Source organism: Salvelinus sp. IW2-2015, unplaced genomic scaffold, assembly GCF_002910315.2.
Source record: "Salvelinus sp. IW2-2015 unplaced genomic scaffold, ASM291031v2 Un_scaffold6681, whole genome shotgun sequence".
Classification (NCBI taxonomy): domain Eukaryota; kingdom Metazoa; phylum Chordata; class Actinopteri; order Salmoniformes; family Salmonidae; genus Salvelinus; species Salvelinus sp. IW2-2015.
Genome location: NW_019947943.1, coordinates 4,201 through 22,166, shown reverse-complemented (window position 1 = coordinate 22,166; position 17,966 = coordinate 4,201). Strand labels below are relative to the sequence as shown.

Here is a 17,966-nt window from a genome sequence, read left to right as displayed (position 1 = left end):
ACACACAGCACAGCACACGCACACTAACACAGAGTTGGCCAGAAGCAATCAATCACACAATCAAATTTAAAAAGTCGATTGATGCATTTTTGTGGGTTGGATAATTAGCATAATTGTGAGCCATGGTACCCCCCCTCCCCTCCTCTCTGGACAGAGGCAGCATTCATGTGTCAGCCAGCGGTAGCACCAGTCACCCAGGCAGATATGTCAAACTATTTCATGCTGGTCACAGTTTAGTGACTCAGAAAGTCAACCAGCAGTAAAGAACCCTGGCTGGACAGGCCATTCTGTGTGGAAGAACAGAGCAAAGAGCGGGAGGCCAGCGAGGGCCAGCGGGGGCCAGCGAGGCCAGCGCGGGCCTTTTCATAATCACTACACGAAGCAAGGAGGCAGGAGCCAGAGTCTCACACTCGTCTCATCTGGTCACAGGAGTGATTACGCAACACACTGCTGAGGCCTGAAGCCATAGCCCAACTCTAGAAAAATATGGTTGGAAATTTCCTTGAAGTCGGGCGGAATCTTGAGCCTCGAAGCCAAACGCTGGGAACATTTTGTACTGGGATTGAAATGCATGCAGGGACAAAGAAAAAAAGAACTATTAGAATTTAACGAGGCAATGACTCTTGAGCCAGGGATTTGTTATCTGAACACATGCCCATAAACAAGTTCCATTTCTGCTGGCGACCCAGGACTACATGGCTCTGAATGACTTCTCTTTACATTAACCTCTGAGTCACTGGACAACTAGAGGAAACTTTCACACACAAACTTTGAAAAGTAATTTTTTCAGGAGAGGAGGAAGTCAACATTGAAGTCACGAGCAACAGTCCATTGCACAACATTTTACATAATACCTTCGTTAACGAATGGCTGAGTGTGGATTGGCCCTCACCTGTTCGTAAATCCTGGCAGATCTCCCCGACAGCGACCAGAGCTATTGATGGTACTCGTTAGGCTGGTATGGGTGGATGTAGTGTAGGAGCAGCTGTGTTTGAGGAATCCCCGTTCGAGGCGGTGAAATCAATAGCTACCTGGGAAAGACCAAGTGGCAATCAAAGGGGAGTTTGAACTCCAAATTAACCTCAAAATGTATGCACCTTCCGCTTTACAACCTCTCGACTCTGACACATACACATCCCACTTCCCTTATACACCTTTCCTCACTCTGACATTACACCATCCCCACTTCGCCTTAACACCGCTCCTCTGACACATATACCATCCCACCTTCCCTTTTACACCTTCCCTCACCTCTGAAACTATACAACATCCGCACTTTCCCCTTTTACACCGCTCCAACTCTGACCACATATACCATCCCCCTTCCCTTTAAACACCTCTCCCTCACTCTGACATAATACACCATCCCACCTTTCCCTTACACTCTCACTCACTCACTCTGAACATACACCCATCCCACGCCTTCCCTTCTACAACCCGCTCACTTCTGACACATATCCATCCCATCTTCCTTTACACCTTTCCCTACTCTGACATATACACCATGCCACCCTTCCTTATACAACCTCTCCATCACTCTGAACAATATACACCAATCAACACCTTCCCTTTCCACCTCTCACTCACTCCTGACACATACACATCCCACCTTCCTTACACCTTTTCCCTCACTCTGCACAGTATACACCATCCCACTTTCCCTTACACCCCTCACTCTGACACATATACCATCCCACCTTCCCTTTACACCTTCCCTCACTCTGACATATACACCATCCCCTTCCTTTAACCTCTCACTCACTCTGACACATGAACACCATCCCACCTTCCCTTTACACCTTTCCCTCACTCTGACATATACACCATCCCACTTCCCTTTACACCCCTCACTCTGACACATATTACCATCCCACGCTTCCCTTTACACCTCTCCCTCACGCTGACATACACCATCCCACCTTCCCTTTACACCTCTCCCTCACTCTGACACATTACACCATCCCACTTTCCCTTTTACACCCCTCACTCTGACACATATACCATCCACCTTCCCCTTTACACCTCTCCCTCACTCTGACATATACACCATCCCACCTTCCCTTTACACCTCTCCCTCACTCTGACAACTGCGCTCTATACCTCCGTTAGTCTACCACTCTGACACACTATACTCCCACCTTCTCAGCCTCTCACTCATTGCACATAATCACCGCATCCTACCGTTCCCCTTTACACGCTCTCCCTCACTCTGACACACAATCGATAGCGCATCGCCGAACCTTGCTCTTTCACGCTCCTTACTCTGACAGCGATTTGACGAGCCATCCCACCTTCCCTTCTACACCGCGATCTCCCTCACTACTTGACACACAACCATCCCACTTTCCCTTATGAAGCCCTCTCCCTCTACTCTGACATAACACCATCCCACTTTCCCTTTACAACTCGCATTCACTCTGACACAATAACCATCCCACAACCCCTTCCCCTTTACACCTTTTCCCTCACTCTGACCATATACAACCATCCCAACTTCCCTTTACACCTCTCACTCACTCTGACACATACAACGAATCCACCTTCTCTTACAACCTCTCCCTCACTCCTGAACATATAACCATCCGCACCTTCCCTTTAGCACCTTCTCACTCTGACACATACACCATCCACCTTACCCTTTTACACCTCTCCTCACTCTGAACACATATAACATCCCAACTTTTCCTTAACCTTCTCACTCGTGACACATACCAACCATGCCCACCTTCCCTTTATAACCACCTCCTCCTCCTCTTGACACACACCATCCACCTCCCTTTACACCTCTCCCTCACCTCTGGACATATACACCATCCACTTTCCCTTTACACCTCTCACTCACTTCTTGACACATACACCACTCACCTTCCCTTTACACCTCGTCCCTCACTTGAAACACATATACCATCCACTTTCCCTTTAACAACCTCTTCCCTCATCTGACACATATACACCATCCCACCTTCCCTTTACACCTCTCCCTCACTCTGACACATACACCATCCCAACTTTCCTTTACACCTCTCACTCACTCTGACACATACACCATCCCAACTTTCCTTTACACCTCTCACTCACTCTGACACATATACCATCCCACTCTGTCTGCTCTGCTATCCTCTTCTACTCTGGTGGGCTTGTCCCCCCCCCCCCCTCTCTTTTGTCATCTCTTATTCTTTTTCTCCTCATTTAAAGTCAGTCATCTCTTTGATTCTTTCTCTCACGTCTGTGATCTATGGATACATTGTTCCTCGTTAGAAACGGTTAGAGGCAGAACGTTTCTCATCTGTTGTTCAGCCTGGCACAGAGAGAGAGCCTAACACTCTCGCCAAGGGATCTGAAGGAAGTATGGAGCCCATTTAAATGTCAACATCAACCACGGTCGCCTTTTAGGTGGTAGGAATAAAAGGAAAAGTTAGTGTGTCATAAGAGCAAACACTTCCTGGTCAATTAAGTGTACCTCAATAAGACCTCCCTTGAGACGTAGTTTCACACAAACACTATTTACAGGCAGGGGGCAGAGGGCATCACTTAGCCAGAAYAACAACAGATAATTAGAACCCACGTGTTCACAGCTTGGAGAAAGGGATTCTTGAAAAGCTGCAGCTAATGGCAGAGGTTTGCTTCCCAGGTGGTGAAAATGAACCATTCTAACTATCAGAACAAAAMAGGATTATTTATGTAAGCTCCCTAAGCTAATGCCTAGGCTTAAGCTCGGCAGGCTAACTGGTGYCACACAGATGACCCTGGTTAAAACCCAGTCTGTCACATATACGTCACCCAACTAAAAAGAGAATAATGAGGGAAGTGCCATTTTTTAAATGTCATATGCATTATTGTGTGTATTTGAATAGATTTTGGCATCCTGTGTGTGAATGTGTGAGTCATGCATGTTAGTGTGAGTGTCAGTGTGAACTCACTGTAAACTGGATCTGACAGCCTCCCATGATGTAATCCAGGAAGGAGTGCATCTTGATGATCTGTGGATGGGAGACAGCAGTTGAGGGCGGGGGACCTCAGCTATCCACAGTGAGAATTGGCACCAATCACTTGGGGATGACATGACGGACACAGTAACTGACCACTTAGGAGCATCTTATCCCTTATTCCAGCCTATTACAAAGCAGCTAGTTCAGCATGTTAGCCATTAGCTTTGAGAAAGCAGCTGGCTGTGTGTGTTGTCCATTATGTCTCTGTTACAACTGGTGTCACATGTTGGCCAGTGTTGGGAAATATCAGAGAGGAAGATGCAAAGTGGGGATTTACTCCGGCAACAAAATCTATCTACGTGAGATAAGCCTTTTTTTGGTCTATGAGAGCTTGTCAAATTACGTGAGGCTTATTTAATCTAACAGAAGTTAAATAATGTTTAGGCTGTTACAAATTATATAAGTGGATGAACGTGGCATTCCGGCAACTTTAGAAATATGAATTAGTTGTGCCTGTTGTTCACACACGTATCTGCCCTCTCATTAGCTAGAATGGTCCCACTTTATCTCGGCTCCTCCCACCTGCCTCCCATCTTTGAGAACATGTAAACTCAGCAAAAAAAGAAACGTCCTCTCACCTGTCAACTGCGTTTATTTTCAGCAAACTTAACATGTGCAATTATTTGTTTAAACATAACAAGATTCAACAACTGAAACATAAACTGAACAAGTTCCCCAGACATGTGACTAACAGAAATTGAATAATGTGTCCCTGAACAAAGGGGGGGGGGGGGTCAAAATCAAAAGTAACAGTCAGTATCTGGTGTGGCCACCAGCTGCATTCTAAGTGGTCGTTACTGTGTCCGTCATGTCATCCCAAGTGATTGCTGTCCTGCACTGCATCTCCTCCTCATGGTTTGACCAAGATTTGCCAGTTCTTGCTGTGAGATGTTACCACTCCTTCCACCAAGGCACCTGCAAGTTCCCGGACATTTCTGGGGGGAATGGCCCTAGCCCTCACCCTCCGATCCAGCAGGTCCCAGACGTGCTCAATGGGATTGAGATCCGGGCTCTTCACTGGCCATGGCATAAACTGACATTCCTGTCTTGCAGGAAATCACGCACAGAACGAGAAGTATGGCTGGTGGCATTGTCATGCGAGGAGAAAACAAGCTCGTCGATGATGCTGTAACACATCCTCCAAGACCACTACGGACCCTCCACCTCCAAATTGATCCCGCTCCAGAGTACAGGCCCTCGTGTAACGCTCAGTGAAGAGCACTTTTTGCTAGTTCTGTCTGGTCCAGCGAAGGTGGGTTTGTGCCCATAGGGTTGTTGCCGGTGATGTCTGGTGAGGACCTGCCTTACAACAGGCCTACAAGCCCTCAGTCCAGCCTCTCTCAGCCTATTGCGGACAGTCTGAGCAGTGACGGAGGGATTGTGCGTTCCTGGTGTAACTCGGGCAGTTGTTTGCTCCACACTGTCCGCAGGTACTGTCACGTCTGCTCCGCGCTCTTTCCTCCCCTGGCGCTTGAGGGCGCCAGGTTGCCCTGCATCACGCACTCCTGCCATCCATCACGCACACCTGCCTTCCCTTGTCATGGCATCAGCGTTATTGGACTCACCTGGACTCACTTATCACTTGTTAATTTCCTCCCCTATATTTGTCAGTTCCCCAGCTCTGTTCCTGCTGCATTGTATTGTTTTTTATCCTTAGTATTAGTTTTCTGACGCTGTTCCTGTCTCGTTCCATGTCCGTTATTTATTAAATGTTTTACTCCCCGTACCTGCTTCGTCTCTCCAGCGTCAACTCATGTGCAGAATGCAGCAGCCAACATACGAAGCATCGGGGAGTACTGGCGTTCCGGTTGGTATGGTGGCATCGGCTCTGAGTCGCCACCGATGGAACCGGGGGTGCCTAGCCAGCTTGTCGTGCTTCCACGCCCTAGCTGGCTCGAGAGGTTTCCTTGCCCCAGTTGCGTCGGAAGGCGCCCATCCAACGTCGGGCCTCAGACGGATCGTCAGTTCTTGTTCGCCAGCCGGTCCAGGAGTTTTTGTTTTTGTTTTGTTGGTGACGTCGGGGTGGATTCCGCTGCTGATGGAACCGGGGGTGCCTAAGCCAGCCGTTCGGCTTGCTGCCCGTGGTTTCTGCCGTGCTGGGCGGTTATCGGTCACACTCATGCGGCCTTGCTTTGCCTGCCGCGGGATTCGACGCGTCTTGTTCCCGATCGTCACCACTGTCCCATCGACTCATTTGCTCCTGCATGCGTCATGACAGCGTCTTCCATAGCGATCCCAGCCGGACCGGATCTCAGCGACCATTACAGGTGATGTTCATTAATTGTTTATGGTTCATTGAACAAGCATGGGAAACCGTGTTTTAACATTACAATGAAGATCTGTGGAAGTTATTTGGATATTTAACTATATTACCTTTGAAGACAGAGTCCTGAAAAGGGGACATTTCTTTTTTTTGCTGAGTTTATTTCCTTTGTTGGAGCGGTCACTCGACTATCTTCTCAATATAATAGATCGTCTTGGTTAAGTCAGCAATCTGCCAATAAAGACACTGAGAAAGGCCAGCACTTATTTAATAGGAATATGTTGCAATTAAAAACAACATTAGCTATTCCACAGTGTCTCCATGCAGACATAGTTGTCCCCAAAATGACACAAATTTTAAGGCCATCTGTGGGTTCAGCAGATGGAAGAAATGTCATATTAGTCAGATTCCATCTGATCACAACCGTCCTTCACATCCATAACAGCAACAGGATGATAAATGTTCTGGAACCGTCTGCCAATGAGACTTAGAACATCAGGTTAGAGAAAGTGGTGGGCGGAGGAAGGATGGAATGAGTGTGTGAATGAGAGCGAGTCGTGAATCACCTTGCACTGATTGAGAATGACGATACCAGAGTTCTTGTAATTCTTCTTCTTGATCTGATACTTGGGGTTTATACACTCCCATTGGACCTGGCGTTGATCAAATATAAAAAACACTATCACAATAAGTACAGTATCATCCCTACAGTATGTGACTTGGTGGAGGGAGACTGACTGTGCTAAACAGAGATTAAAAGCATCATTAAAAAAAGACAGAATTGATAGACTATATCGTCCCATTGGATAACATGGAACGATGATAGTGGAGGCCAGACAATGGAGTGAAAGAAAAACAATATGATCCACCATCGCAATGAGAAGTGGCAAGGAAATGGTACTGTGGAGCGTGTTAGGGAGAATAATTAGCAAATCCAAGCAACAGCCTGATGAGGTTCGGTTTCTGGATCGTTTGTTCGTCATTAATGAGGGGAGTGTTATCCGTTCATGACTGTACAGATTAYCCCAGTCATTTCAATCTGCTGCTCAAAAACAGAAAACAACTCCTGTGTTAAAATCCACAACTTTTCCTCTAAGGGTCATGGGAGAGAAAAACAAAACATCAGTCACCTAATCGTCTCAGGGACAGTCTGTCCGTGCTGTTCTCAGTCATTCACTTTAGCTTACAAAACCGATTATATAACCATTATTGTAAAAGTGGATACCCAACTAGTTGTAGCTCCATGAATGATTGTCAGATAATGGGTAAAAAAACTAGATATCTCCATCAGCCAAATCACCAATTTCAGTAGGAGTCAGCAACCCTTGTGTATCCTACAGCATATGTGGCATTGGAGTCTAATGAAATGGGCCTTACTGTAACGGGTTTAATGCCAGCATGTCCTGCAGTCTTCTTCAATTCCATGAAGGAGCCAATTAGTGGTGTGACCGGCCTTTAAAAGCTTGCTGCGTTTGAGGCCAGAGCACCGTAGGGTTTATTCAGACTACGAAGTGAGCGACATTGTAATGTAATTAGCCTAGAAGCCTCAGCCTGGAGCTCCTTTTGTGTGCTAATGAAGACACAGCTGTCTGCCTGGGCCGGTCGGCGTGATGAAGGAGAGCCGTCCAGTGTTGCACGGCCGTACGGGTCGTCACCTGTCATCCTCACCATGAACGTTGACTAATTAAATGCATTCTTTCTTGTTCTTGTTCCAAGGGAAGCTGTTCGGTTTGCAAAACTCTGGACATTAGGTAAATGCCTTTAAAAAGAAAACACTAGAGCATAGCTTAAACCAAAAGGCATTATGCAGAACTCGTAAATACCAAACATAAAACTTAAAATGTCTTAAAACAGTCTCCTCAAACTGTCTCTTTAAGTGGTGATGAAGGCTGATCTCTAATAAAAGACTAAAAAATAAATCTGTCTTTATCAAAGTGCCTTCAATTGAAATCAAACATCACTGAGAGTCATGGTTTAACGGAAAAGTTTTAACGGTTTCCTTGGGATGTCCCAACTATGATGTCACCCCATTGAAGTAGAAATTTGAAACGGTTAAGGTAAGGGTTATGGTTAAGGTTAGGGTGAGGGTAGGGGTTAAGGTAAGGGTTATGGTTAAGGTTAGGGTGAGGGTAGGGGTTAAGGTAAGGGTTATGGTTAAGGTTAGGGTGAAGGTAGGGGTTAATGTAAGGGTTATGGTTAAGGTTAGGGTGAAGGTAGGGGTTAAGGTAAGGGTTATGGTTAAGGTTAGGGTGAAGGTAGGGGTTAAGGTTCGGGTACGAATGTCCCAAGGATGCCGAATAGCACTAACCATGGCTCAAAGGATCCATTACCAAGCATTCTGAGCTGGAAGGAAACGGCAAGGATTCTTTCCCAAACACACCAGGCAGGACAGAACTTTCACTCTCACACACTCTTGTCCTCCATACAGTGAAGGAGAGAGTGCTGATTTCTGAATTCCACTGGCACAGAGAGAGAGAAAGAGGAGACGGTGGCTACCGGATGATGGGGAGGCTCCTGGCTGAGAGAGATCCATTGTCATTTGTTTGGTTTTTCCTTGAAGGCTTCTCGTCCTACTCTTCCCTGTGGAGCGCTGAAATATCCTCAGCACCCAATGAGAGAAGTAAGTATCTCTCCCCGGGGAGAAAAATTCCTGAGCCCCAAATGGCCCCATTCCGACTTGCATTTTGTACGACGTCCCCAGAGAGAGGAAGGCTACCCTTCTGGTCAAATCTCCCCAGAGAGAGGACGACTACCCTCTGGTCACATCCCCCAGAGAGAGGACACTACCCTTGGTCACATCCCCAGAGAGAGGACACTACCCTCTGGTCACATCCCCCAGAGAGAGGACACTACCCTCTGGTCACATCCCCAGAGAGAGGACGCTACCCTCTGGTCACATCCCCAGAGAGAGGACGCTACCCTCTGGTCACATGCCCGCCAGAGAGAGGACGCTACCCTCTGGTCACATCCCCCAGAGAGAGGACGCTACCCTCTGGTCACATCCCCAGACGAGAGGAGCCTACCTCTGCGTCACATCCCCAAGAGAGGACACTACCCTCTGGTCACATCCCCCGAGAGAGACTGCTCCCTCTGGTCACATCCCCCAGAGAGAGGACACTACCCTCTGGTCACATCCCCCAGAGAGAGGACGCTACCCTCTGGTCACATCCCCCAGAGAGAACGCTAGATAAACCTTCAGAGGAGTTGAATGAAAACAAATCTCCAGTCGGCAACCCACATGAGKTCTGCCTCTCTAARCCACTTTCTCTCTGCTCTGACATATCATCTGGAGATACATTGCATTGAGTACAGAACCATATCAGAGTGTGATTCCTACAGTCTGAGAAGTCTTAGGTATATGGTAATGACCATGTTTCCAGATGGGCTAGTAAAATGACTAGGTAGATAGATGTACACCCCAAAAATTGTTTGTGACTTTTGTGACTTTTTTTTTCTTCTAATTCGACAAATTCCAGATGCTACAAGCATGATGATAATGAAAAGATATGGATGCGTTGTCACATTGTATATATGATTGGAGACAAGTGCAGGAATACGTAATAAGGGGTTTTAATACTCCACCCAAATTACACAACATGCCATGACAGGCACGGGGACGAAGTCCAAAACAAACACGTATACAAACARACAGGGATTTAACCCAAACAAAAGAACGAGGTTAAACCTCTAAGAAATACAAAGGACGAAACCCGGAATAACAATGTACGGGACGAGACCAGTAATTACACTGCACAGGACCCATAATAACAATTGCATAAAACACACAGAACGCCAAAACACAGGTACTCACAGGACCAACAGACATGGTAACAATAATCGACCAGGACAATGGGGAACAGAGGGCACATATATACAATTACTAATCAGYGAAAATGGTAACCAGGAGTGCGTAATTAGACAGTTCAGTGAAGCCTAGAAGGCCGGTGATGTAGAACTCCGGAACTGGTGCACGGAATGAGCAGRAGTACCTGGGGAATCCGTGACAGGCATCTAGAAATGATCATTTTACAAACCTGATTGATGCCCTCGCTACCTAAAAGAAAAACAACCAACACTATCTGAAAAAGACAGCCAACCCCACTTATAAACTCACACAACACCTGTACAGCCTACCTGTCTCCCATCCATTGCCCCTCTCATCTCTTTGAATGTGGCCTGATATTCACCAATATAGTCGTGCTTCCCATTGGAGTCCCAGTCCCACACTGTGCACTGATAGAGAGAGAGAGAGAAAGGGAGAGAGAGGGAAGAAAGGGAGAGAGAGGGAAGAAAGGGAGAGAGAGGGAAGAAAGGGAGAGAGGGGGGAGAGAGGAGAGAGGGAGGAGAGAGAGAGAGAGGGGGGAGGGAGAGAGAGAGAAGAGAGAGAGAGAGAGAGAAGGGGAGAGAGAGAGAGAGAGAAGAGAGAAGGGAGAGAGAGAGAGGGGGGGAGGGAAGAGAGAGAGAGAGGAGGGGAGAGAGAGAGAAAGAGTAGGTTAGAAAAGGGTCTTCAGTTAATGATCAATATACTACGGTGTCAATGATAACATCACCTAACCTATCTGTGAATGCTGCAGTTGAAAAGACTCCAACTGAATATGACCAACTATGTGGTGTCATGTAGATTCTGGCATGGTTGAAAGCTCCTCCCTCTGGTGTTTACACTCGTTACAACTCACTGGGACCAGTTTCAGAAAACTAGAGCAGACTCCCCGGTGATGCTTTCCATTAATAAATCAGTAAGGCGACATTGCTGGAGTTTTAATAGTCTCATGAAATATAGAATTGAGGATGTGAAAGGTTTTGACATAAGACAGAGAGGAGAGAGAGTGTTAGGGTTCGTTCCTTACGTCCTTCTTTGTCATCATTGGTTCATTGGTGAATTAAGATTATGACAATATTTTAATTAAATCATTCAAAAACCTTTATTAATGCTATTCAGACAAACAGGAACATAGCACGCATGTTTCTGAGTAAGTTCTGCCCAAACAAAAGGTCTCAAGTTGTTTTATTAAACAAAGTCCCCCCTTAGTGATGTCATGACGTACGTCATTACCTTTTTACTCCTGAGACCCAAAGCCCTGCATCCATGGCTGTACAAACAGAGTTTCAGTGTTTATCTAAAAGCTAGGCAATAAATGTCCCCTCCCCAAAGTAGATTTACTGTGGAATGTCTGAGTAGTCTCTTATCTCCCACACTCCCCTGCAGAGTTCCGTCTCAGTCACACATTGAGTGAGTGAATGAGAAAAACAACTGTGGAACAATTCTAAAACTATACAATGAAATATATATTGTTAATCTGTAGTCTAGGACCCTTAAATGTAAGGATGGAGGGGTCTTATAACCCCTCCCCTTCTATTAATATAACATAAGCATAATCAATTATTCTAATACATCAAACATTTGTACAGCCCCAAATCATGGACCGCTAGGTGAATCCTGACAAGAGCATTGAATTTGTGTGTGTGTGTATGTTTATTTGTTTAACATTATACATTTTTTATTTAATTTTTAAGCACACGTTTTATCATCATTTCTTTAAAAAGATCTGTCAGCTGTATTTTGCAGAGGGGAAGACTAACTGGACCAGGCAAATTAGCTATGCTGAACATTCATAGCTAACATTAACAGCGATCTCTGAAAGTCCATTGGAGGGAAGACATTTTATTATTAAAACTAGAGGCAATATTACTCCACGGGAATCATTCACTATCACTGCCTTCTGACCCCACTACACACATACGACCCACACCACACATCCAAACATCACCACATCCACTACACGCTACACATCACCCACAACCACACCCCTAACACACATCCACCCACACACACCCCACCCCTAACACACATCCACCCACAACACCACACCCTAACACATCCAGCCACATCCACCCACATCACCCACACATCACCACCCTAACACACATCCACCACACACACCCACACCCCTAACAACACATCCAGCCACACATCCCCAACATACACCCCACCCCTAAAATATCCATCACACCCCACACACACACCTCGGCTCATACTTAAGTGGATATTATGGAATGGAAACTGACACTGGATTAAGGGAATCAGAAGGACTTTGACACATGTTGTCAGCCATCCGCTCTCTCTCCACAGAACCCCACTTTCCTCCTAATAACGCATGAATAATGCAAAGGACAAAAGAGGGTCATTTTCCCTTTAAAGGTCTGTCTCTCAGCTCGCATCCAGATACCCACCAGGTAGACGGTGAGCTCCTCATTGGGCTTGGCAAGGAGGGCTAAATTGGTGTCTTTCTCAACACGACTCTCTTTTTCCTCTAGTGAAAAGGCCAACCAATTGGGGGTCGCTGTTTGTCCAATTAACAAGCAGGAATTCAGGGGGCGAGAGGTTGAAGGGGAGTGCGGGAACTTTCATCTTTTCCCCCTTGCCAAACCATTAGCTTTCCCTCATTAACTAGAAGAACTAGAAGAGCTGGGTCATATGGAAACTCTGCTTCGATAATCAGAAACACTGACATCATCGTACTTGGATTGATTCTAGAGGTTGATACTCTCAACTCAAGTGTGCAGTTGAATTACTAAAGAACTTCAAAAAACTTCTTACATTTCAATAAGATGATGAACTTTTAAGGCATACTACCCTCCTTTCTAAGCATTACATATGTCACATCACAATGTGTTAGTTTCAGCAGACCGTTTCATTTCACACACAGACTTTGGTGTAATTTAAAAAACATTACTTTTAGATAGCCCTGGCTGGCAAGGTTTTCGTTTTTGTGTTAGGAGTATGGCTGAATATGTATCTGTGCTAATGATGTTGTTTGGGAACAATGCTCTTTGCTGCTCGTCGATGTGTCGCTGCTTTCCAGCAATGACACCGTTGGATCAATAGTCACATTAATGTCCCTGACATGTTCTACATGAGCTACACCTATGAGTCACATTATGGTCCTATTATGAGCTACTCATTATGATGCTACATTATGGTCTATCTATTATGATGCCTACTATATGATGTGACGCAAGCATATTCGATGCTACATTATGGATCTACATTGATGCTTACTATATGTGCTAGCTATTATGTGTCTTATTATATGCTACTATTAGATGATTACGCTAACTATGTATGACTACCTTATGGTCCACTATTATGATGCTACCAATTAGGTCTACTATTTAATGATGCTACCTATTATGATGCTTAATTATGATTGCAAATTATGGTCTACTATTATGATGCTACCATTATGGTCTACTATTATGATGCTACATTAGGTCGTTGCTATATATGCTAGCATTATGATGCCAATAGGTCTACTTATGACTCACTAGCTAAGCATTATTGATGCTGCTTAGACATACCTTAATGGTCTACTATGATATGCTACCATTAATGTCTACCTATTAATGATATACCCTTCATGATGCTACCATTTGGTCTTATTTATCTGATGCACATTAGTCTACTATTTAATACTTATGCTACCATTATGGGTCTAACTATTATGAATGCTACCATTATGTCATGCTATCATATGAGCTAACCATTATGGTCTACTATTTATGATGCCTCAGTATGAATGCTACATTTATGATGCTCCTATGTCACTATATGCACCCATTATGATGCTACATTATGGTCTCTATGTATGATGCTAACCTATGATTACAAGGGGTCTCTATTTGAATGCTATACTTATGTCTAACTATGATGCACATTATGATCTACTATTATGATGCTACCATTAGATGCTACTCAATTATGGTCTACTATTATGATGCTACCTATGTCTTACTATTATGCTGCTACCATTATGCTGCTACCATTATGGTCTAACTATTATGATGCTAACCATTATGTGCTACATATTATAATGCTTCCTTATAGGTCTTCATGATTATGGTGCTACTATATGATTTTACTATTAGAGGCAACTATTATGGTGCTACATTATGAAGTTACCTATCTTGGAAAGGGTTTTCCTCAGATTAGATGCTACCATATGTGCTAACTATTATGGTCCTAGTGGGCAAGGCAGCATGGGACTCACAGTCCACCGGCATGATCATCCAACAGACAAACAGGAAGCTCTTTCCCTGAAACGACTGGTTGTTTAGCAGTGGCTCTATATTCTAATCTTATTTCAAAAAGGTTGCGATACCGTAGTGCGGTTAATGTTGGTAGTAATAGGTCAACAGTCTTCTAGCCTTCAACGTTTAATATGTGAATGGATCTCTTTGCTTCCATGTATTCCCTGCCTCTGGGTTAATCATGTTGGCCCACCAACACACATCCAACCACAGTGACCTCAATCACTCATACCTAAGAGCGAGGTCCACCGTGGCAACCCAGGGTGAATTGAAATTGCGGATGAAGAGGAGAGGTGTGGACTTGGGGAAGAGTAGGTGGGAGGGGAGTTGGGGGTGGGGGGCCATTGAGAGCTTAACCCTCCCACCGTTCAAGCAACACCCTCTCTATCTCCTTGACTGGAGAGGAGGGAATGAAGAACAAGAGGGAAGGAGAGAAGAGAGAGAGAGAGAGAGAGGAGAGAGGAGAGAGAGAGAGAGAGAGAGAGAGAGAGAGAGAGAGGAGGAGCGAGAGAGAGAACAGAGAGGAGAGAGAGAGGAGAGAGAGAGAGAAGAGAGAGAGAAATTATATATATTTTGTGTATTAGTATACATATATATTTTTATTTAAATTTTTCGATATGTATAATACTTTGACAATGTAAGTAATAAAACTTGCCATGTCATAAAAGTCATTGATTGGAAGTTGAATTGAATTTGAGAGAGAGAGAGAGACTCGGTGCCCCTAAAACATGAGACACTGCTGCAGCCATTGTTGTGCTAAATGTTTATGAGAAGTCTTATTTTGTTTAGAGCGGCCTTCAGGAGCGCCTTAGCCTAACTGTAGTTTAATGATTCGATATTCCAGGGAGTTTAGAAAAGGGGGGAAAAGGCCTAATACCATAACATTACCAGGCATAAGGAAAAGGGGAAAGATGGCAGACCATGTAGACAGAGGGAGGGGGGCCTGAAGAGAACTGAGAGGGAGGAAAGAGGTAGAGTTATAAAGGTGGTGAGGCGGGGTGGTTTGGAGAGTCCTTCTCTTTCCATCCCTGGTCCTAATAAGACGTCTCCGTCTTGGTCCTGTATGATCAGGCCAAGCCACAAATGATTCGTCTAGAGAGCCCTCAAATCAACTCTGGACCCTTGAAGCCAGTTCATTTTTAACATTTTGTTCCTCTAATCAGGCTGATTGACTGAGAGGAGGGAATGAAGAATAGAGGGAAGGAGGAGAGACTAATAGGGACTGATTTAGACCTGGGACACCAGGTGGGTGGTAGTAATTAAGGTATAACAGAAACAGAGGTAAGAGTTGAAATACCGCTGCTATAGAGCTCCTTCCTCCCTAGTTCCAGCCCTTCCCTTTGATCTAGTAGACAACGCTATAAGAATTGAGGCATGGTTGCGAAATCAGTGTTGCTCACGCTGCAGTCAGTCCACTACTGTGGCAAAAGTGCTCAATCAGGTCCTTTGGCTGGCAAGGAAGACCTAAGAGCCAAGCAATTAACATACAATCAATCAGACACACAGCATCTATAACCTTTAGAGGCCGGTTCATGGTCTTACTGCAGGGGAATTCAGGGAAGTCTTGAAAGGTTTTCCCTCAGACACGGGTTTAGGTTGTTCATAACAGTCTGTGAGTGAAACAGGAAAGCAGAAAAGTAAATAAGGCTAAAAGTAATTTGGATGGATTTCCTGTTTGTAATCACAAAACGACTGCTGGTTCTTACCTCTGTTCTGGTGCACACAGCTGTAGCGTGTCGTCATCGTTCATCCTGAAGATCTCCAGAAAAGGTCTGATTTACTAAAAAAGTCCTGCACGAGAAGATAACAGTGGGCTTTTCAGAAATACATCAACCTACCACTTAATGATGCTGAGGGATTGCACATATATCCTCCAACAGTCTTTGGCCCTAAAAACTGTGAAAGTGGGTCAAACTAACGTTGTTGTGAGGAAGATGGTTGCATGTTGGTCAAAATTCATGCGTTTATCAAAGTCAACAACACACTGAGGTCCTCTACAAACGCTCCTGTATGTGTGTATAGGTAATCTACAATGGAATATATATTATACATAGAATAATACTGTACTGACATCTATCTACTCTCTGGGCCACTTATAATTCTGCCTGAGAGGCTGGTCTCTCTTCTTCCTGTTCAATGATTGATAGAGCTGAGTCTTGTGATGCAAGTCTGTAGGGGGTTATCTCTGGTAACTCCGAGACGGGTGCCAAATTCTCAAAGTAAATTAGCTGAAGAACAACTGTACCTCATCCCATAACTCCAGTCCCTGAGGTTGACACTCGTTAAGTAATAAACAGCCTAAGACGCCTTTCAATTTGTCTTGGTACTTTGACTTATTAATTAAGAGCATGCACTGGGGGAAGGTAGAATAAGATTGTTCTCTCAAACCTTTTGGCAACGAAGTAGAAATGTCAAATTGCAGATTGCATTTCGAAAACACAACTCCTCACATCAGAGAGACAGGGTTATTCTGACCATGTCAATTCGGGAATTGTCTCAGTAAGTGGCGCCGGAAGAAATGGCAGCTGTTTTACGTTTTTTTTGCATTATTTGTAACTTATTTTGTACATCATGATTCTGCAGCATGTCTTACAGCAAAAAGAGCTTCTGGGTATCAGGACAGCGATCATCACCTCGGATTATACAAAGATTTTTTCTTCAACGAGAGGGACGCACGGATGTACTTCCCCCCCCCCCCCCCGCCCCCAGCCCCCCCCCCCCCCCGACAACCTGGACAAGGCCAACATCCCCATCATTTGGAAAGAGAAAGAGACGCAGGCTTATAGAGGAATAGGGCGGGGTGGCTTGTAAAGTCGCCAACGGCGAGTGGGAAATTCTGCCCTTACATCAGTTTACTTGCCAATGCGTACATCATTGAAACAATAAATTAGACGAGGAACGATCACGAATACCTACCAACAGGACATCAAAAACTGAATATCTTATGTTTTCACCAAATCGTGGCTGAATGACGACATGGATTCATTCAGCTGGTGGGATTCTACGCTGCACGGCTAAATAGAACAGCAACAATTTCGAAAGAAAGGGTGGTCTGTGTAATATTAGTAACAACAGCTGGTGCACGAAATCTAAGGAAGTCTCTAGATTTTGCTCGCCTGAAGTGGAGGTATCTCATGATAGTGTCATCTATTTTTTCGTGGCTGTTTACATTTACATTTACATTTAGTCATTTAGGCAGACGCTCTTCGCAGAGCGACTTACAATTGGTTGCATTCACGCTTCTGATTATCAGTGGAACAAACCACTTTACAATGTGGCATCCTAACTCTTTTAAGGGGGGGGGGGGTTAGAAGGCATTACTTTATCTACCTAGGTATTCCTTAAGGTGGGGTTTCAGGTGTCTCCGGAAGGTGGTTGATTGGACTCCGCTGACGCTGCGCGTGTGAGGAGGAGTTTGTTCCACCATTGGGGTGCCACAGAGCACGAACAGTTTTTGATGGGTGAGCGGGAATGTCCTTCGCTCGAGGTAGGGAGGCGAGCAGGCAGAGGTGGATGAACCAGTGCCTTGTTTGGGTTAGGGGCTGATCAAGCCTGAAGGTAGCGGAGGTGCCGTTCCCCTCACAGCTCGTAGGCAAGCACCCATGTCTTGTAGGCGGATGCGAGCT

At 45.1% G+C, this 17,966-nt stretch overlaps 1 protein-coding gene across 1 annotated transcript; it reads right to left on the bottom strand.

Annotated features, from left to right (window-relative positions):
• Window positions 1-892: 892 nt before the first annotated feature.
• LOC112079007 (copine-4-like) lies at window positions 893-15,956 on the bottom strand. Its single transcript, XM_024145086.2, has 5 exons — window positions 15,857-15,956; window positions 10,387-10,485; window positions 6,819-6,905; window positions 3,921-3,980; window positions 893-1,031 (listed from the first exon to the last, which is right to left on the bottom strand). Exons 1-5 carry the CDS (start codon window positions 15,872-15,874, stop codon window positions 951-953), a joined length of 345 nt encoding a protein of 114 aa, XP_024000854.1. The 5' UTR covers window positions 15,875-15,956; the 3' UTR covers window positions 893-950.
• Window positions 15,957-17,966: the final 2,010 nt, after the last annotated feature.

Coding starts and splice junctions, on each gene's coding strand:
- LOC112079007 (XM_024145086.2), bottom strand. Junction 6,906..10,386: donor GGGCAATGGATGGGAGACAG/GTAGGCTGTACA, acceptor GATCAACGCCAG/GTCCAATGGGAGTGTATAAA. Junction 3,981..6,818: donor TCATTCTCAATCAGTGCAAG/GTGATTCACGAC, acceptor TCCCATCCACAG/ATCATCAAGATGCACTCCTT.